Raw genomic sequence first — 25359 nt, forward strand, 5'->3', positions numbered from 1 at the left:
CTCCTTAAGAGATCCCATGTGCCTTTCCCAGCTATGATGATAACATTTATATTAATTCCTAAATGTAATCATGTAAAGTTTGCACTAAGTCAGTATTAGTCATAAATACTGAAAGTAAGTAGCATCTCCAACACTGTTTCATCTCTGCTTTTACCCACTATGTTGTTCAAGTCTGTCAATGAGGCCATCTGTCAGGAGAAGCTTATCCTGGGGAAGTCCAGGGAATAGTATTGCAGAGGGTTCTGCTAATTATTTTGTTATGAAGATGATTTTGGAGGTTACGACAGCTTCTTTTGGGGTAGGGAGAGGAAGGTGATGCCAGTTTTAGAGGGAGGATAGATCTCAAAGTTCTCAAATGAAGGAGAGAGAAAAAAAATCGGGCCAACTGAACTTCACCACATGTGCGTTAAACTCTGGACCGATGAAAATAGTGGGTTCAGTATTCAGCTGCCAGCACTGGATGGATCATGCCGTCATTTATTCTAGACTTTTTGAGATGCATTTTCAATGGTAGACAGGCACTCTGATGTTCTGTTAATATTGTCGTAAGAAATTCTTCAGGGTTGTTCGGTTGGTGTTTTGTTCTTTTTTAATTCTTTATTGGTTTTCAAAACTTAAATAGTGTAATACAAGAAATGTAACATATGATAATACAATAAAAGCACATTCAACTTACACATGTTCTTAATCATTTTCACCCACCCAATGATTATTCAATAAAACACAAAAACATAGATTACCGCAAGAAACCATACCCTATTCTAATTAATGATATCTTCCCATTCATTCACCCATCCCCAATTGTAAGTACCCCAAAACAAAACTAAGACAGAAATAATCCCCCCCTCCCACCCTTCCCTGGATATGTACCTAAATAAACAAAAATTGATTCACATCAATAATCAATTATAAAGAGGTAACATAAGATGTCAATGGGCCCCATTTCAATTTAAATATATTACCATGTCCCAAATTATCAGCGTTCACCCTTTCAAATCTATAACTGGAGCAAAGACTTGCCCACCAGAATGAAAAATTTAAACGATCATTGTGTTTTTATCTTACATCCACCATTCCTAGGTCTTTGCAGTGTGATACATTCTTGCTACATGTTTGACAAGAAAACTCATCGGCGATTATTTGTGTGCGATTTTCCAAGTAGCAGACTGATTTCCCTGTGTTTGTCTCGCCAGCAGATCAGAATGTGTTGCAGAATTTTTAAATGTATTTTTCTCCCTTACTATAGTTTGTGCTAATGATTCTGTGGTGTCAGATCTCTGCGCTCCTGGAACGTGGCTCACGCCCTTTCTTCAAGCCGTTTATGTCTTTGTGGAATACATCATTATGGTTAATCTCCTGATAGCATTTTTCAAGTAAGTAAGCATCCATTTGCATGACTTACACTGTATTTAAGAACTAGCTCCTTATGCATGAAAGAATATGAGGCAACTCTCCTGGGACAGCTGTGTCTTTATCAATGCACAGTTGGCTACAAACCCAGCAGATCCTCATACGATCTGGCAGTGCCTCTTTGGAGTGGATTATCAATAGCATTTGCTACACTGATTGAACTTTATCCTGTAAAAAGTGCACACATAGAAAGCGTAATTCTCTATCAATGCGCTTATCTGTATGGGTCTACTTTCCTTTATCGAATACTAGCGTAACAGCGCAAGTTTGTGGGCATAATTAGAGGTGGCCACATGCCAGACATAGAAATGATGTAAATGTTCAGTTAGATTACCATGAAACACACATAAATTATAATATTCTATATGCGTGTGACTAGGGTTTTATCCAGGGTGGCTGCAATTTACCTGGATACAGGTTCAGGAGAAGTTCCACAGGATGAAAATTCCTCTCTTATGCAGAAGAGAAGATATTCCCGTCCTAGTAGCTTATTACATTAGACACAAAACACTGAATACTTCAATAAACAGAATATTTGAGTTTATTTAATAAATGCAAAGTGAATATCAAATTAAAAGTAATTTTTGTATCCAAGGAAGGAATGAGAAGACACGTTACATTCTCCTGTTCAGCCGAGTAACCCCAAGGTAGCCTATGGCCTGGCTATCCTGGGTTGGCCCACTCTTGCTATCAGAAGCTAAGCAGGGTCAAGCCTAGCTAGTACTTGGATGGGGGGCCACTGGAGAATACCAAGTACTATAAGCTGAGGGGCCCTTTGTTGGGCAGCAGCAACATAGTGAAGCTACACACTGCACAGGAGAAGCCAATGGCAAACCACTCCTGTACTCTGCCATGAAACATCACAGGTAACATTCCTCACTGTTCATGCAGCCATGGGTTGGTGGTCATCTCAAAGGTATACATATACCCCCAAGCTATGAGCAGCAGAGATCTAGAAATTGACATTTTATTGTTAAACGGTAACTAACTAGGCAACATCTATAACTGTACCTGGCATGATCTGTTATATTTCAGCCTTATATAAGCTGGCCCTTTGGCAGGTGGTGTGCAATTCTTACAAACGGAGTGAAAATGAACAATGACGCTTGGAAGGGGCCTATTTATAAGAACAAGAGAAAAGGATGATATGCACAAAAGTTGCCATTAGTGACCAACCCAGTTTCATCTTTTCCCTGGGAAAATGAAACATGAAATCTGCTTGGTCACTAAGAGCATAAGAATAGCTTTACTGGGTCAAACCAATGGGCCATCAAGCCCAGTAGCCGGTTCTCACGGTGGCTAATCCAGGTCACTAGTACCTGGCCCAAACCCAAGGAGTAGCAATATTCCATGCTACCAATCCAATGTCTTTCTCAATAACAGACTAAGGACTTTTCCTCCAGAACTTGTCCAAACCTTTCTTAAAACCAGCTAAGCTGTCCGCTCTTACCACAACCTCTTGCAACGCATTCCAGAGCTTAACTATTCTCTGAGTGAAAAAAACATTTCCTCCTATTGGTTTTAAAAGTATTTCCCTATAACTTCATCGAGTGTCCCCTAGTCTTTGTAATTTTGACGAAGTGAAAAATCGATCCACTTGTACCCGTTCTACTCCACTCAGGATTTTGTAGACTTCAATCATATCTTCCCTTAGCCGTTTGTCTTTCCTCATATGAGAGGAGTTCCATCCCCTTTACCATCTTGGTCGCTCTTCTTTGAACCTTTTCTACGGGCAAGTTCTCTCACACACATCCCACCTGACCTCGGCCACTCTTCCCTTCTCTCTCTCAGACACCCACCCACCTACCCATGTGGCCTCTTAGCTTGTTGATTTTGCTGTCTCATGAGTTTGGGAGTTACATGATCAACGAGCTCTTGCACCTCAACACATTCAATTTACTGCAAAACGTCTAAAGCTCTGTCTGATGTTATACAAACCATATTAAAAAGTTTTGATATCACCTCAGCAAGGGCAAAATACTATGCACAAACCTGTGCAAAAAAAGAGTTAGGCTCTTACCATATCATAACAGCACTAATTTCTAGGACTCAAAGAGCAAAGTCTTATACAGGGGCATCAATACCTCCTTTTTCCTACTAGCCATACCTCTCCCTATGCAACCTAGCATCCTTCTAGCTTTCGCCTTCACATTTTCAACCTGTTTGGCCACCTTAAGATAATCACATACAATCACATCCAAGTCCCGCTCTTCTGTCATGCACAGAAGCTCTTCACTCCCTAATCTGTACTGTTCTCTCGGGTTTTTGCAGCCCAAATGCATGAGCTTGCATTTCTTAGCATTAAATTTTAGCTGCTAAATTTCAGACCATTCTTCAAGCTTCGCCAGGTCTTTCTTCATGTTATTCACACCATCTTGCAGATTTTGGTATCATCTGCAAAGAGGCAAATCTTACCCGACAAACCCTTCAGCAATATAGTTTATAAAAATGTTAAAAAGAACAGACCCAAGAACAGAACCTTGAGGCACACCACTGGTAACATCCCTTTCCTCAGAGCAATCTCTATTGATCACTACCCTCTGTCACCTTGCTCTCAACCAATTCTTGACCCAGCCCGTCATTTTGGGACTCATCCTGAGGGCACTCAGTTTATTTATTAGACGTCTGTGTGGAATACTGTCAAAGGCTTTGCTAAAATCTAAATACACCACATCTAGCGCACATCCTCTATCCAATTCTCTGGCCACCCAATCAAAGAAATTGATCAGATTTGTCTAACAAGACGTACCTCTAGTGAATCCATGTTGCCTTAGGTCCTGTAATCCACTGGATTCCAGAAACTTGACCATTCTCTGGCCTGTAATTCCCTACTTCTTCCTTACTTTCACTTTTGTGGGGAGGAACTACATCCGCCATTTGCCAGTCCTCTGGTACCACTCCTGACTCTAGAAACTCATTGAAAAGGTGAGTCAGCGGAGCTACCAGAAGTTCCCTAAGTTCCTTGAGCACCTTAGGATGTACACCATCTGACCCCATTGCTTTGTCTACCTTTATTTTAGCTAGCTCCTCATGAACACAACCCTCTGAAAATCGATCAGGGTCTATTTCTCCTCCATCCCTATTCATGTTAGTCTTCTGTGGTCCTGCTCCCGGCACTACAGCCGTGAACAAAGACCAGAAATATCTGATAAGCAATTCGGCCTTTTCTTTATCAGCTTCTACATATTCCTCCCCTTCACCTTTGAGTCTCACAATGCCACTTTTGCACTTCTTCCTATCACTACTATTTCTAAAAAATGTCTTGTCTCCCCGTTTTACTGTGTCAGCTATTTTTTTCTTCCATTTGCTTCTTTGCTTTCCGGACTACAAGACCAGCCTCTCTTAACTTTTCCAGATATTTTTGCCAGTCTTCCTCTTTTTGTGATCTTTTGTAGTTTATGAAAGCTAACCTCTTATTCCTTACCTTCTCAGCTACTACTTTTGAAAACCAAAGTGGCCTTCTTTCCCTCTCACTTTTACTTACTTGCCTTCCAAAAAGGTCTGTCACTTTTACAATCGCTCCTTTCAGTTTTGCCCACCGCATTTCCACTCCTTCCAGATGTTCCCATCCAGACAATAATTCCTTGATGTAAACCCCCATCCAAACAAAGTTAGTTTTTTTTTTAAAGTCTAGAACCTTTGCTTTTGAATGAGCTCTCCCTAAACCCATCTTAATATTAAAACGTACTATACAGTGATCATTGGATGACAGATGATCACCCACTGTAATATCAGAAACACTTTCTCCGTTTGTAAGCACTAAGTCCAGTATGACCCCATCCCGTGTGGGTTCCATTACCAACTGCTGGAACAGTTCTCCTTGTAGAGAATCCAGAATCTCCCTACTTCTAGAAGACCCTGCAATAGGGATACCCCAATCCAGCATGTTAAAATCACCTATTAGCAAGACTTCCCCTTTTTTAGATATATTCTGAATGTCTACTATTAAATCTCTGCCCGTCCTCTTCTCTCTGAACACACTACCAAAACCCTTGTCCACACTCTCGACACCTCACACTTAGACTACTTCAGCGTTCTTCTCTCGGGCTTCCCGCGCGCCCGTCTCTCGCCTCTTCAATCCGTTCAAAGTGCTGCTGCACGACTCATATTCCGTGAGAGCCGCTATTCTCACATTACCCCTCTCCTCAAGTCTCTCAATGTGTGATCAAAAGCCTGCAACTCAATGTGGTTCCAATCTGAAAATGCTATCGAGTTGCAGGCTTTTGATCACACATTGAAAGCACTCCTTTTTGGTATTTTAATAAGTACTTTGGCACCATCTATTGGGCTTTTATACACCCCTGAGAAAGGCTATCTAGGCCGAAACAAGGACCGTGCTGGGATTCAGTACTAAAAAGATTAAAAGACTCTCTGTTAAGCTTGCATTATCTTTTGCATATGTTTTAGCTATTTATATGTTATCAATACATTGATTGTCCTTCATGTTGGGTGACTGTGTCCCTTCCTCACTCTTTCTGGTCAGCATATTACACATATCGTATATTCAGTGCTACTGGCTATATGTGCAACATTGAATATGAATAATTTTTTAAATGCTGTAGCCGGTGTTAAAAAAGCTAAGATGATCACCACAGCTGAATATTGACCTGAGTATTTCTTATTTAATGCGTATCAATTAATTGCCTTGGTGTTGATTCACACAGAGAAAATGATCCTTGGCTGGGGGAAATAAGTGGACTGCCATTCAGTCAATTTACTTGGCATATCCCCTTGTTATCTTTTCTAAAGCAATGTCTATCGCAAGGGGAAGACGATGTCGGATATCCTCTGGAAATACCAGCGCTATCACTTCATCATGGCCCATCATGAAAAACCCGTTCTTCCTCCGCCTCTTATCATTCTTAACTACTTGAACTCCTTAATCTGCTGCGTATGCAAACGAAGAAAGAAAGTCACCTCTCATGTACCAAGTAAGAGCAAATGTAATAAAAATATATTGTTTAGCATGAATTTAATCACCAGATTTTGCCAAATACGTAATAGCCAAAACAACCGTGAAGGGCAGTTCCTGCAATTCAAGTACTCGTATGCGTTCATCCTTTTTTTTTTTTCTGTGCAGGTTGTCGGGGACTTATGCGGAAGTAGATTCAGATATCAAATCTGTGAAATCTGTTTGGATAAAATGGACATTATAGTGCATGAGCTTTAGAGATCATTTCCAACAAAAGGGACCATGGCCAGGATTCTCAAAAAAACGCATTAAAAACCGACGGGGCGCTGTCATTCTCAAAAAAAACGTGCATGTAAATGAGGTTGGCGGACAGTAGCAAAGATTTGCTAAATTTACATGCGTCGAGTCGCTGCTGATAGTGATCGGGACATGTGCAGGAAAGTGGCGTGAATGTGCGCATACGCCGGGAAAGCAACACAACGCAATAAGCACAGCGTGAGCAGCTCATGTTGCAAAGCCCAGTGTGAAAATAAAGCAAGAAAGGACGGAGAGGAGGAGAGAAGCAATGTCGGCTTTTAACTAGCGCGCATAAAACACGCCGCTCTCTCCCCAAAACTACTATAATTCAGGTAAATCTTGTAATTTGTTTTTGATGTGAAATTTTATCATGAACCACTTAAGACGCGGGTATCATACACACGCTCAAGAAGCGTGCTTATACTTTTCCCACGGGAAAAAAACTAACTAGTTTTATGAGAATCATGTCATTTTTATTTTTTTTTATTAGCCAATGTAAAACATGCCAGAAAATGCACTTTTAGCAGTGCTGGCACTGTACTGGTACACCTGGACCAGTCGCTGATTTTTGTCGCCAAAAGCCAACACCGCACTTAGAAAATGGCTCAGCGATTTTCAATAATCCACCGGAGTGCTCATTTCAAGGTTGAAGAGCCCATTTGCGTGCCATTGTCGGAGACTGCTAGAAAGCTCGCTAAAGACAGAGATAATCCGTTTTGATAATCCGCCGCTGAAACGCGTGCAGGCTAAACCGTCGGAAAACAGTTTAGCGACGGCGTTAAAGTTTTGAGACTCTGGCCCTGTGCGATCTCACAAGCTCAACTGTTGCACTATTTTTTTTCATATTGGTTCCCAAAAAATTCCAGTTTTCTTTTTGGTTAACCCTTTCAGGACCATAAGGATCGTAGGCCAATTTTTGTGGTTTTGATGACATTTTTATGGTAAAAAGGGCTTGCAGATGCCAAAAAATTGATTTTTTTTGTGAAATATCATTTTTTTTTTTTTTTTAAATCAAACTAAAATCAAACTTCTGGCTTATGGACAGTGTGGCAAGTGAATCTTCTCGTCAATCTGGCAACGACGCTAATGAATGAATGTCGGAACCAGTTTGTTTACATAAAGGCAGTATCATATGGAATCCATACATATCAAATTTAGAACTGTAGACTATCCCAATCAAAATTTATAGGATTTTAAAGTTATGGGACAAATATGTCCCTTGGTCCTGAAAGGGTTAATCTGGCTAGTAAAACTCATCATTACAAATTCCAAGTATGCATGAAGATATTTGACTCCCTCTCCCTTGCACACTGCAATTCAGCTCCTCAGGGAACTTTGTTTTGTACGGATCTTAGCATTCCTTTTTAACATTATTTACAACTGCCCCCAAATTCTGTATATGGTGCATGCAAATTGCTGCGCACAGTCAATTTGCATGCACAACTTAACTATCTGACAAGCCTAATCATGTCTGATAATTGGCAATTATCGTGTCATAATTGACTGTACTTGCATTAATTAGAAGTTGCGCACAAAACTTGGTAGGTGCATTGTATAAAGGGCTAGATTCACTAACCTGCGTTTCATTCACGATCCGTGCAGGCCCAACGAATTCCCAAAACAGAAACATTTAAATGAGGGCGATCGGAGGAACGATCCCCTCCGATTGCACGGATCACTAGTGTGCGATCCTGACACATGCGCAGACCATCTACAGATAGTCGGCGCATGCGTCTAGCCGTGAGCCGCAACTTTTTTTTTTTTTAACTTACTTTACTTTAGCCTAGCGATCCCATGGTTTTAACCCACTTTAAACCCGCGGGTTAAAACCACGGGCTCGCAGTGTGGGGAAGAGCAGGAGAGATTTGGGGCGGGATCAATTCCATTTTGCTCCAGAGCATGTTTTTTCTCGGATCACAATAAAAAAATTTTTTTTTAAAGTCAGGGCAGAGAGCAGGGTATCCAGAGCAGGAGAATTGGGACAGAGCTCCTGCCTGGCTTTCAAGATCATTCACGGCATCCTTCCGCCCCTAATCCCTCTATCCTTCCTCGCCCCAACCCCAACTACCACCAGATCTGCCCACAGACATAAACTATCCTTCCCCTCTCTACACGGCATCCTCCACGCAGGTAAACTGGATAGATCCCTCCTCTCCAAAATCACCGGCCTCTGGAACGACCTCACTGTCCCGCTGCGGAACCTGGGCTCCCTCCAACTATTCCGAAAACAACTGAAAACCTGGCTCTTTAGCATATAATAATCTCTTCTCCTGATTACATCCCCTCTTTTTATGCTTTGTAAACTCTTTCTCTTCTCTCTTCCCATATTTTTTAAACTCTGTAAACCGTGTCGAGCTCCACTTCAGTGGAGAAGATGCGGTATATAAACCTAAGGCTTAGTTTAGTTTAGTTTAGTTTAGAGCAGGGTTTTAGCACAAGCGACTGGTCCTCACCAGTCGCTTGTTTTTTGATTGGCCAGCCAGTCGGAAAGTGTAGCGAATCGCATCGTTCCTGCTTTGCATGCCGATTCCCCTCATTTGCATGCGCGGATTGGAGGATGATCGGGACACAGGTTAGTGAATCGGGTCAGAGGGAAATTGGGTCGCAAATGGCTCGCGAAACGATCGATACACGATCGGTTTGCTTAGTGAATCTAGCTCAAAGTGTTACGCATCATTTCTAGTGCACGAATCTGAAAAGGGGGCATGGGTAGATCATGGTTGTTCCTAAAAATTGTGTGTACTATCATAGAATACGCCCAATCTATGCGCAACCTAGGTCCAGGCATTTAGGCTTCGTTTTCCTTGGCCTAAATGGATGCACCTAAAAGTTATGATATGCAGTGATGCTAAGGTACACATAACCAGTAGCGTAGTACGGGGGGCGGTCCCTCTTCGCTCTGCCGCTTCCCACTCCTTCCCTCGACACATGTGCCTCCTCCCCCATACGTTTAGTTGTTCACTGCTGTGAGCAACAACGTCAAAGTGCTCCCCGCAACCGTGTCATCTCTCCCGCTGATGCCACTTCCAGGTGCCGTGCATGGGAAGTGACCAGAGTGAGCGCCAACGGGGGTTGCGAGGAGCACGTTGATGTTCTTGTTGCTCGCGGTGGTGAATATTTAGAAGTACGGGGGAAGGGGGTGCACATGTGGTAGTGAGGAGCGGGAGGGGCGCCTCTCACCCTTGCTATATAGAATTGCATTAAGAATATAGAATTGCATTAGAATATAGAATTGCATATAGAATTGCATTAAGGACCCTTGTAGTTAGCACCAATTTTTTTTGCGCTATCTATAGAATCAGGCCCTTGAATTATTACCGTGTTTTCCCGAAAATAAGACAGTGTCCAGTGTTCTGTCCAAAAAACGCATTAGGGCTTATTTTTGGGGGATGTCTTATTTTTTCATGTTCAACAATCATCTCTCCCTTCCTCTTCTCCACCCCATTTCTTCCACTTTCTTTCTCTCTCCTCCCCATGTGCAGCATCTTTCTATCCCTCCCTCCCATCCCCCTGTGTAGCAGAACCCCACTGACCCTCCCACCGTGAGACTGACATACCTCCACTCTGAGGCCTCTTAATGTAGCAGGGGTGGGGGTTGCTGAATCGACGAGTCCAATTTTTTTCAACAAATCAGGCAACAGTAGTGTCAGGGATAGAGCCAGGGAGTGCCGGGGACATTTGGGGGTCGATCTTAACTAAGGTTTATTTTTGGAGTAGGTCTTATTTTAGGAACATCTTTAAAAATCATGCTAGGGCTTATTTTTGGGATAGGTCTTATTTTCGGGGAAACAGGGTACATTACCTTGCCATTATTTGGGCTGACACAGTTGGTCGTGTGAATAATATTTTTTGCCGCTTTCTTTATATCTTTACAATCTAGCCTTTCTCTAATTTTCTTGTTTTTAAAGAACTTTTCTTAACAGAAGTTGACCAAAAGAAGCTGCATGACTTTGAAGAACAGTGCATTGAAATATATTTCAATGAAAAGCAGCACAAATTTAATTCAAGAGCTGAAGTAAGAATTCAAGTTACTGCCGAAAGGTACAGTAGGAACAGATTCTAAACTGTTAAATGAGCAAATAGTCTAAGCAAGCAATGCATGTGTGTCTGGTAGTGCAATAGAAATACCGTATTTTCACGCATATAACGCGCGCGGTATACGCGTTTTTACCTACCGCGCATACCCCTCGCGCGTTATATGCATGAGCGCGGTATACAAAAGTTTTAAAACATAGTTCCCACCCCCGCCCGACGCCCGATTCACCCCCCCAGCAGGACCGCTCGCACCCCCATCCCGAACGACCGCTCGCACGCGCTCCCACCCGCACCCGCATCCACGATCGGAGCAAGAGGGAGCCCAAGCCCTCTTGCCCGGCCGACTCCCCGACGTACGATACATCCCCCCCCCCCCGGCAGGACCACTCGCACCCCCACCCCGAAGGACCGCCGACTTCCCGACAATATCGGGCCAGAAGGGAGCCCAAACCCTCCTGGCCACGGCGACCCCCTAACCCCACCCCGCACTACATTACGGGCAGGAGGGATCCCAGGCCCTCCTGCCCTCGACGCAAACCCCCCTCCCTCCAACGATCGCCCCCCCACAAGAACCTCCGACCGCCCCCCCCAGCCGACCCGCGACCCCCCTGGCGACCCCCACGACCCCCCACCCCCCTTCCCCGTACCTTTGGTAGTTGGGCCAGAAGGGAGCCCAAACCCTCCTGGCCACGGCGACCCCCTAACCCCACCCCGCACTACATTACGGGCAGGAGGGATCCCAGGCCCTCCTGCCCTCGACGCAAACCCCCCTCCCCCCCAACGACCGCCCCCCCCAAGAACCTCCGACCGCCCCCCAGCCGACCCGCGATCCCCCTGGCGACCCCCACGACCCCCCCACCCCCCTTCCCCGTACCTTTGGTAGTTGGCCGGACAGACGGGAGCCAAACCCGCCTGTCCGGCAGGCAGCCAACGAAGGAATGAGGCCGGATTGGCCCATCCATCCTAAAGCTCCGCCTACTGGTGGGACCTAAGGCGCGTGGGCCAATCAGAATAGGCCCTGGAGCCTTAGGTCCCACCTGGGGGCGCGGCCTGAGGCACATGGGCCCAACCCGACCATGTGCCTCAGGCCGCGCCCCCAGGTGGGACCTAAGGCTCCAGGGCCTATTCTGATTGGCCCACGCGCCTTAGGTCCCACCAGTAGGCGGAGCTTTAGGATGGATGGGCCAATCCGGCCTCATTCCTTCGTTGGCTGCCTGCCGGACAGGCGAGTTTGGCTCCCGTCTGTCCGGCCAACTACCAAAGGTACGGGGAAGGGGGGTGGGGGGGTCGTGGGGGTCGCCAGGGGGGTCGCGGGTCGGCTGGGGGGGCGGTCGGAGGTTCTTGGGGGGGGCGGTCGTTGGGGGGGAGGGGGGTTTGCGTCGAGGGCAGGAGGGCCTGGGATCCCTCCTGCCCGTAATGTAGTGCGGGGTGGGGTTAGGGGGTCGCCGTGGCCAGGAGGGTTTGGGCTCCCTTCTGGCCCAACTACCAAAGGTACGGGGAAGGGGGGTGGGGGGGTCGTGGGGGTCGTCAGGGGGATCACGGGTCGGCTGGGGGGCGGTCGGAGGTTCTTGGGGGGGGGCGGTCGTTGGGGGGGGGGGGGTTTGCGTCGAGGGCAGGAGGGCCTGGGATCCCTCCTGCCCGGAATGTAGTGCGGGGGGGGGTTAGGGGGTCGCCGTGGCCAGGAGGATTTGGGCTCCCTCCTGGCCCGATATTGTTGGGGAGTCGGCGGTCCTTCGGGGGGAGGGATGTATCGGACGTCGGGGGGGGGGCATCAGGCTTTCAGGATGGGGACAGACCTTCAAGGGGGGACAGTGCACGGAAGTCAGGGGGGGTGAACGGAGAGTCGGGACAGCGCACGGAAAGTCAGGGCAGTGCACGGAAGTCAGGGGGGGTGAACGGAGAGTCGGGACAGCGCACGGAAAGTCGGGGCAGTGCACGGAAGTCAGGGGGGGTGAACGGAGAGTCGGGACAGCGCACGGAGAGGCGGGGCAGTGCACGGAAGTCAGGGGGGGTGAACGGAGAGTCGGGCAGCATGCGCGGTATAATCGTGAGCGCGTTATACCAAAGTTTTTGTGCTTATCATCGTGATTTCTGCGCGCTATACACGTGTGCGCGTTTTATACGGGTGCGTGTTATTTGCGTGAAAATACGGTAATATATAGTAGCAGTGGATTCAGTTATTTACAGTGAAAACCCATTGTGAGCATTGACCCGAGAGAAATTCCTCTTTCAGTGTATCTCAGGGGTGTCCAACCTGCGGCCCTGTGAAGTATTTTGTGCGGCCGCGGTCGAGGGCAATGCAGCGTTTTCCTTTGCTGCCCCTCCTCTTGCCGGTTCCCGCAGCGTTTGTGCGGCCCCAGAAAATTTTTTTTCGGCCAATGCAGCCCAGGGAAGCCAAAAGGTTAGACTCCCCTTGTGTATCTGTTAGCAAAAGATCATCTTGTACAATAACAATTCCAATCATCTTAATTATTTGGTTAATTTTTTTTTTTTTTTATTTCGTCTGATCCTTTCCAAAATTACTGTGGGGTTAATTTTCAAGAGAGAAAAAGTGACATTCAGGGCTCCTTTTACAAAGCTGCGCTAGGGCCTTAACGCCTTGAGCAGGCGGCAGATTTCCGGCTAGCGCGCGCTAATCCGGGGCGTGTCATAAAACTGCTTTGTAAAAGGAACCCTTAGATTTCTTGTTTCCTAAAATGTCCAAATTGTCATTTTCACACATATTTTTTTAGACAGTTCTCGATGCCGTTTGTCGGCAATGCATCTAAATTTCAAGGAGGTGAGTTGGGGGCATGTTTTGGGCGGGACTAGGGCATACTTCAGATTTGAACATTTTTCTGTAATAATAGAATGTTGTAGAAAATGGCCAGGGTAAAATTTGGGTGTTTGAGGCTAAACCTTTTTCAATAAGTGTCAAAAAGGTACCCAGACTGACCACATGACCACTGGAGGATTAAGAGATGACCTCCCTTAATCCTCCAGTAGTTACTTATCCCCACCTCCCTCCTCCCCCTCCCCCCCAACCAAAGATGTGGAAAAACCAGTGCACCAACAATTGTGTGCATGACAATTGTGCCCCGTCAAATGCGCACACCAAAGAGAGAACGTTTTAAGTAGATATCTGGAAGGCCCTGATTGGTTCAGACTCCTCAGGCCCCGACACTGGCTCACCTTTATCCACATGTTTATTCACACCTTCAAAGAAGTCAGACACCTATGTAAAGGACCCAGGTCTATATCCTACTCTGGCTAGTACATGTGGTAGAACATGTGACTCTCTAAAACCCACCCAAAACCTACTGTATCTACATATGGGTGACATAAGAACTATTGCTGTGTTGTACAATTGGGTACAGTGGGTTTTGCAGTTCTCCCCATACATTGTAAGGGGGTAATGGTGAACTAACCCCCAAATGGCACTTCAGATTCACAAATATGTATAAGAAAGAAAGGAAGATTTTACAAATATGAGACTTCATTTTGGTTCAAAGATATTGCATACCTTGACACTAAGAAAAAAGCCCAAGGTGGCCTCACCGACGAGAAGAGCAAGCAGCGGAGTCGTGAGGATAAGATATCAATAATTCAGCCACGGGTGTACATAAGAACATAAGAATTACCGCTGCTGGGTCAGACCACTGGTCCATCCTGCACAGCAGTCCGCTCACGCGGCAGCCCCTAGGTCAAGACCAGTGCTCCAAATGAGTCCAGTCTCAGTTTAGCATGAACTTGTCCAACTTTGTCTTGAAACCCTGGAGGATGTTTTCCCCTATAACAGACTCTGGAAGAGCGTTTCAGTTTTCTACCACTCTCTGGGTGAAGAAGAATTTCCTTACGTTTGTACGGAATCTATCCCCTTTCAACTTTAGAGAGTGTCCTCTCGTTCTCCCTACCTTGGAGAGGGTGAACAGTCTGTTTTTCTCTAATAAGTCTATTCCCTTCAGTATTTTGAATGTTTCGATCATGTCCCCTCGCAGACTCCTCTTTTCAAGGGAGAAGAGGCCCAGTTTCTCTAATCTCTCACTGTACGGAAACTCCTCCAGCCCCTTAACCATTTTGGTCACTCTTCTCTGGACCCTTTCGAGTAGCACCGTGTCCTTCTTCATGTACGGCGACCAGTGCTGGATGCAGTACTCCAGGTGAGGGCGCACCATGGCCCAGTACAGCGGCATGATAACCTTCTCTGATCTGTTCGTGATCCCCTTCTTGATCATTCCTAGCATTCTGTTCACCCTTTTCGCCACCGAAGCGCATTGTGCAGATGGCTTCATGGATTTGTCGACCAGAACTCCCAAGTCCCTTTCCTGGGAGGTCTCTCCAAGTACCGCCCTGGACATCCTGTATTCATGCATGAGATTTTTGTTCGCGACATGCATCACTTTGCACTTATCCACGTTGAACCTCATTGTAGGCACTTCGAGGACTCGAAGACTCGACACTGACGGTGTTTCGGCATCTATGCCTTTGTCAGGAGTCGCAAAGGCTTAGTCCTCTATCACATGAATAGAGCATTCAACACAGGTCAATGTTAGGAGCGAGGAGAGCAGTAACTGGTGTCCAAAGCAAAGCTAAGGGTCACGAGTATGAATTTTACACCCATGGTTAAATTATTGACATTTTATCCTCACGACTCCTCTGTTGTGCATAGTTTAATGCATGCAAAACTGTATATGTGTACAATTTCCAACATTAATATGCTTTCGTATGTTTTTAAGGGTCATCTTATGCTTAGAAGTTTAGAGTTAACACAGTGTCCCGCAAACTTATTTTTTAGCTCCGTCACACTAACAGAGCAAATGTTTTTCTATGGCACACAAAAAAGAGGACACATGGCCCCGCCCCATTCTACCCCAGCCCCGCCCTACTCTATCTCCTGCCACGCCCTTTTCTCATTTTTCCTGAGCTCAGGGCGGCGTCTAGAGGGCCTCTGAGCATGTGTGGATGTCAACGCGATGACGTTGCTTGCAGGCGCACACGCATGTTCAGAGGCCCTCCAGGCACAGCCCCAAATTCGGGGAAGACGAGAGGAGGAGAGGCGCCAGCAGTGACAGACTGGCGTACACCCAGAATCTCTTTCCGGCACACAGTTTGCGATACATTGAGTTAACAGAACCAAAAATGCAAATTTTCCCAGTTAGAAACTAAGGGGGACTTTTACTAAGGCGCGCGAGCTGATTTAGTGAGCGCTAAATGCTAATGCGTCCATAGAATATAATGGGCACGTTAGCATTTAGCGTCCCTTAGTTTTCACTAAGGGGCCATAACTGAGGAAAGTTTTTTTCTACCCGCTGTAAAAAATACAGCAGCCAATTTACTTTTTGTGGTGTGTTTTTTTTTAGGGTTGAACAGATGTGCGTTCAGATAAAAGAAGTTAGTGATCGAGTCAACTATATCAAACACTCTTTAAATTCCTTGGATTCTCAGATTGGCCACCTGCAGGATCTTTCGGCTCTAACTGTAGATGCGCTAAAAACCTTGACAGCGCAAAAGGCTTCTGAAGCCAGCAAAGTCCATAATGAGATTACGCACGAACTTAGCATTTCAAAACATTTAGGGCCAAAACTTGTAGATGACAGCTACCTACGATCTGCTGTGTGGCTAAAAAACAGCTCTGAGAATGTTTACAGCATATCTTTACCCCAACGAGGGCCCAAAACGGAAAATGATTTTTTTCAGACTATTTCTCTGCGGGATAAAAGAAATCCTCTTAATATACAGTTTGTGAAAGACTCAGCTTCGAGCTATGAGACAGAACAGTTCAATACTCCAAAGTCAAGTGACTTGGGCGGTGCCTTCTTTCTAAGCGCCAATTTTCCTCCAGGACGGCATAAAAATAGGCAAAATTCAGAGATGGAAAGATCGACTTATGTCAAGAAATTGAATAGATCGGCAAACAGCATAACCACATCCTCAGCAGTCAAACCCTCCGCTAGTCATCCACATCAGCCCTGGCAGAAACTTCATCTAGAATCTCTAACAAAGCATGAAGATCCTAGACCTAGTAAGGCTGAAGAAGTTAATACTGCAGTATCTGGTACAGTGAAGAGTGAATGTAACCAGTTAGAGAACGCACTGCCTGAAATCGTAATGCATTCTGTGTGTCCAGGTCTTGCTGTCTCCACGTCCCTTGTTTCCACCGAAGCTGGCTTTGGAAGTGGAGGATACATTAACTGTGGTTTTGTTGACAATGAGGGTAATGATAGTCATGTGAACGACATTTGCAGCAGAGCTGGCATGCAGAGTCAGCGGACCCTAATTAGGTCATCCGAGGGGAGTGCCAAAAAGAAGAAGCCTTGGCGATCCAAGAACCAGGCGTCCGCAAGAAGCTTTGTTCAATATGGCACTCCATTTGGAAAACTCCATGACAAAGAGGAGTCATTGCGCAATCATCCCACTGAAGAACTGAGTACTAAAGTTCTAAAGGAACGTCTTAAAAAATTCTGGATAAAATCTAAAACAACAGGTGTGGCAGACGTCTTATCGGGGCTTCTAATGTTTATGCGTTTTTATGAATTGTAAATTCAGGTGTTTATTTCCCAGATAATTTTGGGTTGTTTTAGAGTACAAAATATTGGTATTTAGTGTTGTTTTCATACCACAGGTACTATTGCTGGGTATTTTTTCTGGTGGAATCAAATATATATGTTGCAGTCACTTAGAAAAGGTCCAAACCTGAGTGAGGGACATAAGACTAGGCACAGGAAAGCTAGACTAGGAGTGGTGTTTTCCTAATGTTTAGCCAATACTAGCTGTTTTAGGGGCCTTCATACTAAAGCTTAGGGTGTGCTAATGGACATTAGCATGCTCTAAGGCCTGGATTCTCTAAATGGCGCACATTATAAGAAATTGCTGGAGATGTAGTCCAGGAAAAACCTGGCCTAAGTTTCTGGTGCCTGCTTTTGCCGGAGGCGAGATTCTGTACCTGGCGCCATCGCGTGATTGACATGCGATTAGAAGCCACTGACAACGGCGCTGGTTATAGAATCTGGGCCTAAATGCCATGTGGTCCATACTTATAAAATTGGATGTGCAGCATTAGTGCTTGCTAATGTCTATTATAATCCAATCATCTGGCAGTATCTTCTTTACTGCATGATACAATCACTCATTCACCACTCTCTTATAGCAGGGTATAGTTATATATGATTTAACAAGACATTTCTTATCCAGTTTTCCTTGTTTTTTCTGGGCTTCAGCGGTGACACTAAGGCCCAGATTCTGTATAGGACGCCCGGTCTCAGAAGTCACCTAAGCGGCTTTTGAGAATCGCACACGGGCGTCCTTTACAAAATCACGCTTAAGCCTGCCTAAAAGAACCCAATTCTCTAACCAACGTCCATGTTACAGGCTCAGATTAGAGAATTGGGTTGCCACAGAACATATCGCGGCAAGGGATCTCCCTGCCGCATTAACTTTACACCGGGAGAAGGTATACATATACAGAGCTCCCCCGCAAATTCGCGGTCCACAGTTCGCAGTCCCAGTCATTCGCGGTATTTTCCGACCACAAATGACCGGGCAGGAAAGGGCGCCTGGAGCACCGGTGAGTGAAGGAAATCATCCACGGTATGCTCCGACCGCCCCGACCTGTACTCAAGTTGGGCCTCACCAATCAGGAGCTGCATGTCAAAGCATACCGGTCGGAGCATACCATGAGTGATTTCCTTCACGTGCCGGTGCTCCGGCTGCCCTTTCCTGTCTCCCCTGCTAAAAACTGTATTTGCAGTTTTTTAACATCAGCAGGGGTTCCTGGAATGGAACCTCCGCGAATATCGGGGGGAGTACTGTACCAGTAATATTGCAAAAAAGGTAGCGAAACACGTTTTTGTGTAAAAAGAGAACACTACCCCTAATTTCACTTAAATAGTTATTCAAGAGATGCTATACATATGTAACGATCAGCTCAAAGACATGGATGGGCTTTTTGGAAGGGAAAAAAAACCTATACCACCTCACCACCCAATCATTGCTAGATCTTTCGTACTTTTAAGCATATCTTAGTGCCAAATTAGTGCTAAATAAACTATAAATCAATCAAAAGAATTTCAAAAAGTTCAAAATTTCTTAATTTAAAGCTTGGTTTCTTGATTCCAACGTGAACACGTTTTGTGCTCCTGCCTCAGGAAACCAAACAATCTAAAATTCAACTCACTGAATAGAAAATGCTAGGCGGCAATAGATGATTGGAATCTTTTGACAACTTGGAAATTCACAGGACGCTCCCACAACTTAAAAGTATGAAAGATCTAGCAATGATTGGGTCTCTGAGCTGATCTTTACATATGTATAGCATCTCTTGAATAACTATTTAAGTGAAACTAGGTGTAGTGTTCTCTTTTTATGCAATAAGTTTAGCGGCAAATTGTCCCCACCCCCCGCCCAATCCCTCCTGCCGGACCACCCCCCCCCCCCCCCCGAATGATCGTGGCAGGAGGGATGCCTCATCCCTCCTGCCCAGCACCCCCCCTATAGATCAAGTGACGAGGGATGCCCAATCCCTCCTGCTGGAAACCCCCCCCCTTTAGTTTGAACAGCAGGAGGGATGCCCAGTCCCTCCTGCCATAACCCCCCCGAAAGTTTGACGGACCCCCCCCGGGCTCCTCTCCAACCTTTATCGTTGGACGGCCAGATGGCTCCTGCCTGCGTCTGGCCAGTAGGCTCACCTCCACTGCAATAGTGGGCCTGCCCCTTCCCGGTGCATCACGGGATGCACCAGGGAGGGGGCTAAGGGCCTGATTGGCCCAGATGCTTAAGGCCCCTCCTGTAGGAGGAGGAGCCTTAGGCACATGGGCCAACCAGAATGTTAGGCCCATCTCCCAATGCATTCTGGGATGCACTGGGCGTGGCCTAAGATTCAGATTGGCCAGATCCTACTGGCCATATCTCTCCCTATCATCCTAGCATCCTTCTAGCTTTTGCTATCGCCTATTCAACTTGTATGGCCACCTTAACATCATCATATACTGTCATACCCAAGTCCTGTTCTTTCATTTACGAAAGTTCTTCACCCCCTAAACTGTAGTGTTCCCTTGGGTTTTTGCATTTCTTAGCATTAAATTTTAGCTGCCAAATTTCAGACCATTCTTCAAGCTTTGCCAGATCCTTCCTCATGTTAATCACGCCATCAGGGTTGTCTATTGCAGATTTTGATATCATCTGTAAAGAAACAAATCTTACCTGACAGCCCTTCAGCAATATCGCTTACAAAAATGTTAAAAAGAACAGGCCCAAGAACCGAACCTTGAGGCACACCACTGGTAATATCCTTTTCCTCAGAAAGATCTCCATTGACCACTATACTCTGACCCAGTCTGTCTCTTTGGGGCTCATACCGAGAGCACTCAGTTTGTTTATTAGACACCTGTGTAGAACACTGTCAAAGGTTTTGCTAAAATCTAAATACACCACATCTAGCGTACTCCCTCTATCCAATTCCCTGGTCACCCAGTCAAAGAAAGTGATCTGTGTACGCTGGAGGGGAGGATGAGATGGTGCATGGGGAGAGAGCATATTAATTGTGAGTGGGGTTGGGGGAGGGAAGGAAGGAAAATTGATGCAGAATGAATGAGAGTGATGAGAGAGGGAGAAATGGGGCATGGGGAGAGAACATGTGTGTGGGGTTGGGGAAAGATGGACAGGTGGGTGGGATGGAGAAATGTCACACTTTAAGGAAGGGGTGAAGAGAAAGAGAGAAAGTGTTGGACTCATGGAGAGAGAGGGAGAGATGGATGGGAAGAGCAAAAAGGAGGGATGGAGAAATGTCACACTCAGGGAAAGGGGGAGAGGGCAGAGTAAAAAATTGGACTCACGGCAGTAGAGAGAGAGATGTTGGTTGAGGGAGGGAATAAAGAATGGTGGAGAGGAAGCGTGCAGGAGGCAGAGAGAAAGAAATGTTGGACTGGTGTAAAGGAGTGAGAAATGTTGGATCTGGCAGTAGAGGGTGTGGGAGAGATGCACCTTGGATCTCTATCTCTTTTCTCACTCCTTTTGCAGCAAGGGAGGGAATGAGAGAAGGACAGTGAGAGAGTGAGAGGGAAAATGTTGCCAATGGGGGGTGGAGGAGAGAGGAATAAAAATTGGACTCATGGAGGGACAGAGAGAGATGTTGGTTGGGAAAGTGAATGAGGTCCAGAGGAGAGGAAGCATGCAGGAGACAGAAAGAAAGAAAGAAATATTGGATACACAGTCGGAAGGAAGTGCAACCAGAGACTCATGAAATCACCAGACAACAAAAGGTAAGAAAAATGATTTTATTTTCAATTTAATGATCAAAATGTGTCCGTTTTGAGAATATATATCTGCTGTCTATATTTTGCACCGTATTTGTCTATTTTTCTATAGTTGTTACTGAGGTGACATTGCATATTTTAAAGTCATCTGCCTTGACCTCTTTGAAAAAAACAAACAAACACAAATACAAATAATTAATATTTTCTCTGTGTAGAGTGCGCTTCTTGTTTTTCGGTTTTCTTTTTTACATTTTGTGGTTACCATTATGTATTAATAAGATTATATTGTGTATATATGAAAAATGGATGGAAGAAATTGCATTACAATTAGTACTATTATAATGGAGTGGGGTCAGGGGCGGAGCTTGGGTGGGTCTGGGGAGGAGCTTAGGCGGGGTTACTCGGTTGATATTTGTTAGACTTAAGGGGTCCTTGGCTTGAAGAAACATTGGGATTCTATTTTACTATTTGTATTTCTATGGTAATTGTACTTCGCTGATTGTCCAGCTTTTTTGTTGTAAATTGCCTAGAACTCTTGGTAATGGTGGTGTAAAAGAATAAGGTTATTATTATTTTTAAATGGAGAAACACTGGGTTAGAGGAATGTTCTGGGAGGAGGGATATTGTGACTGTTGCAGGCTGGGGAGAGGGGGAAGGAAAGGAGGGAACTGTTTCAGGGGATGGGAGGGGGCTGAGAGAGCTCCATGAAGGCTTGAAATAGTTATATGGGACCCAGTCAGTATTCATAATAGCTGGATAATTATCCTCGGATATTCAATGCCTGCTCAAAGCCGGGTACCAAATATCCAGTGCTAACTGACCTAGCCACAATAAGAATTAAAAAAAACCTACCAACTGCTACCTGATGACTGTTACACTCAGAGTTTCTGTATCTCAGCAAATTAGCTCTGATTCAAATGAAGCATATATATATTTTGTACTATGTGTCTTGGGGAAACAGTGATTCCTAAATTCTGTTCCATTAAATTCATTTTTCTTATTTAAATTGCACATTTTTTGGATAACAGAGTTTTTTTTTGGGGGGGGAGTTTCATTTCTCTATGTGCCTATATGGATGCCGATTGCTCTGGTGTTGAGTGCAATAAATATATGCTAATTATATCTGTGTGTTATTGAAGATTTCAAAGATGTCACAGTGGAGGAGAGTTCAGGGGAGGAAAACGCAGCAGATGTTTCGGTAAGACTTTTGGAATAAATTTGTGAACATAGGGCATGAAGGTGTCTACAGGAGGGGTGTGCAAGCAGAATTTTTCTTTTTTTTTTATATATATATTTTGTGTCATTTCCATTTTTTTTAATTTGCTTTATGTCGTTTTGTTTTAGTGTGCACTATGGGGATGATTCTATAAATGGTGCTTAGATCAGCAGGTGCCCAACAAAATGGCGCTGGCCGTGTGTCAATCCTACTTAGTCGCCATTTACAGAATGGTGGCTAGCATCGCCTATGAAAAAACTTAGGCGCCTGAAATGTAGGCGAGGGAAGGCCTACATCTCAGGCGCCTAAGATTTTGGAGAATCCCGCTTATTGGTGCCCAAGACACGCTCTGCCCATTTGTTTACCATGCATTAAAACTATTTGAAGGTAGAATTTAGATAGAGCTGAGACTGTGAGCTAGGGGCATATATGACAATTCTGGTAGTATTTTATTTATAAATTTGATATTTATTTTTCTGTACTGTTCTCCCAAGGAAGTCCAGAACTGTGTACATTAATTTATTCAGGTACTCAAGCATTTTTCCCTGTCTATCCTGGCAGGCTCACAGTCTATCTGGGCAATGGGGAGACTAAGTGAGTTGACCAAGGTCACACGGAGCAGCATGGATTTGAACCCACAACTTCAGGGTACTGAGGCTGTAGCTTTAACCACTGTACACAAAATAAGGAGTGGAATTGTCCTAATAAGATATGTGAACGCAAGCTTATTGCAAAAATGTCCTTTTATTCATCCAATGGTTCAAATGACTCTATTCATCCAATAACTCAATGACTAGACATGTACATGTTTCGGCCAAACAGGCCTGCTTCAGGAGTCAAATGTTGAACCAGTTACTGTCATGCAGTAATTATCACTTGATGAGCAAACTTTTTCTGTAAGACAGTCCTTGTTATATGTTTCTACAATACACGTGCAGCATCTCAGAGTGTCAGCCACGTCAGACCTAAGCAGTTCACAATTCTAAAATATCAAACAGTTCTACAAAAGTGAAAGCAACTTCATAACAATGATAGGAAAGACCTAAACATCCAGTCTCAAGGTTACAATCACTCAGCTTCCATTCTGGAATATCCCTGTAAGGACAGGGTAGACATCTTTACACTGTTACTCATAAGTGATGATGATTTTAAAGTATTTGTGGCTTGTGCAGATGAGGATAGAACTTGCAGACACGGGGTAGAGATAGGGACAGAACTCACGGGGACCGGACGGGGATGAAAATAGATCCCGGGGGGATGGGAACAAATTTGTCCCGATATCATTCTCTAGTACAGAACCCACAGTCATTTGGCACAAAAAAACCCCACTAGAGGATTAAGGAGGTGACCGCCCCATTTCTCTCTAACAGAGTGCTGCCCAAAACTAGGACTTTTCCAAAAACTAGACATGGAACACTTAAAATGTGTCGACATCTTAAAAACAAAACATCATGAACATGTGGAAGGGCATAATCAAAAGAAATGTCTAAGTCCCTAGGCGCAGAGAGTAGGCAGCAGGGAAATGTCCATTCTCAAAAAAAACAAACGTCCAAAATGAGGTGGGTTTTTTTTTTGAATGGCCGACCTCTAGGTTCAGCAGTTTAATTGCCCAGACCACCACTACATATATCCTTACAACACATTCCCAACCCACAAATCGCTCAAGCCAAAAACAAGCCCTAAAAGCGAAATTCTCTGTCACAAACAACACCAGTTACAGAATCCTCAAACTGTTCCCTCCCCCCCGCAACAATCGCGGCAGGAGAGATTCCCAATCTCTCCTGCCGCGATCCCCCCAAACCTCCCCTGCAGGAGGATGTCCAATACCTCCTGCCAGACACAACCCCCCCTTACACCCGCTCGATTACCAGCAAGAGGGTTCCCAATCCTTTCAGCTGGACACAACCCCCCCAACACCTGCACCATTGCTGGCAGGAGGGTGCCCAAACCCTCCTGCCGTCAACCCCCCAAACTCTCTTCAGCTCGCCCAAGCACCCACCCACCTGGACCCCCCTCCACACACCCCTCGGACCCCCCCCCTTCGTAAAAGGAGCCCAAGGACCGTGTTGGGTCAACAAAGACAAAGGACTCTCTATCCATGTATTTATACATGTATTTAGGGCCTTTTCTACTGAATGACCCGCGCTGCTCCCAACGCTCATAAGAACTCTGAGCGTCGGGAGCTAAGTGGGCCATTCAGTGCAGCTCCCTGCATTATAACCGCTAGCGCGGTTTAGTAGAAGAGGGGCTTATTTTGACTTGAGTTTATATCAACAAGATGTGTTGGTTCCTAGGTTGATGTGTTCAATCCCGCTCCCCACTTGTGTTCTCCTTCTGTTCACCTCTGCTTACACCCTATGCTGTCCATTAAGAGGTTTTAATTCGTATGGTGTTGACTGCTGCAATTGTATCTTTGTCCAAATTATTATTTCTGAATGTTGTCTCAGGTGAATTTCTTCAAAATGGCGATAAATAAATCTTACAGAATAAATAGATAAATGTTGCTACAAATATCTGAAAATTCGAAGCAGCAAATAGTAATCCCATTTTTTTTTTCATCACAGTTTGAACCTCAGCCTGCTGACATCAGACAGTATGCGATCTCTTCCAATGCGCCTACTGAGCTTCAACACAATGTTGCGTCTGACAACGCAGTCCAGTGTAAGATTATTATCTCTTCTTTGTTGACATTTAGGGGTTTGTTCTTAAGGTGCATTACAGCCTTAGTATACATCATTTGCCCCTTGATTCATATTAGAACCGCAAGGCACAGGCGGAATAGAAATCCCTAATGTAATGTAATGTAATGTAATGTAAATGATGTTTCATCATTTAGAATTTTGGTTCAATTTTGGTATTTCCCTGTAACTTCATCGAGTATCCCGTAGTCTTTGTAATTTTTGACGGAGTGAAAAATCGATCCACTTGTACTCGTTCTACTCCACTCAGGATTTTGTAGACTTCAATCATATCTCCCCTCAGCCTTCTCTTTTCCAAGTTGAAGAGACCTAACCGCTTTAGTCTTTCCTCATAAGAGAAGAGTTCCATGCCCTTTATCATCACCCCTTTTTTAAGTCAACTTGATTACTGCAATATTGCCTACTTAGCAATTTCTCAGAAGAACATGCAATGATTGTGAATGGTGCTAAATGCGGCGGCCAGGTTAATTTTTAGGTTGAATAAATACGATCATGTAACACCTTCCTATCGAGTGCTGCATTGGTTGCCAATGGAGGTGCGTATGAAGTTAAGTTTGGTTG

General features: G+C 45.0%; 1 protein-coding gene across 4 annotated transcripts in view; it reads left to right on the plus strand.

Annotated features, from left to right (window-relative positions):
* The window catches only part of LOC117348494 (transient receptor potential cation channel subfamily M member 7-like), a 148638-nt gene that overhangs the window by 87128 nt on the left and 36151 nt on the right, over positions 1-25359 (plus strand). For all 4 annotated transcript variants that reach the window (XM_033920707.1, XM_033920708.1, XM_033920709.1 and 1 more), the window contains 6 exons: positions 1247-1373; positions 6160-6341; positions 10528-10660; positions 15994-17117; positions 22023-22081; positions 24664-24760. In XM_033920707.1, coding sequence (XP_033776598.1) covers positions 1247-1373; positions 6160-6341; positions 10528-10660; positions 15994-17117; positions 22023-22081; positions 24664-24760 — 1722 coding nt within the window. The remainder of the gene's footprint in view (positions 1-1246; positions 1374-6159; positions 6342-10527; positions 10661-15993; positions 17118-22022; positions 22082-24663; positions 24761-25359) is intronic.

This window comes from Geotrypetes seraphini, chromosome 14 (genome assembly GCF_902459505.1).
Source record: "Geotrypetes seraphini chromosome 14, aGeoSer1.1, whole genome shotgun sequence".
Lineage (NCBI taxonomy): Eukaryota > Metazoa > Chordata > Amphibia > Gymnophiona > Dermophiidae > Geotrypetes > Geotrypetes seraphini.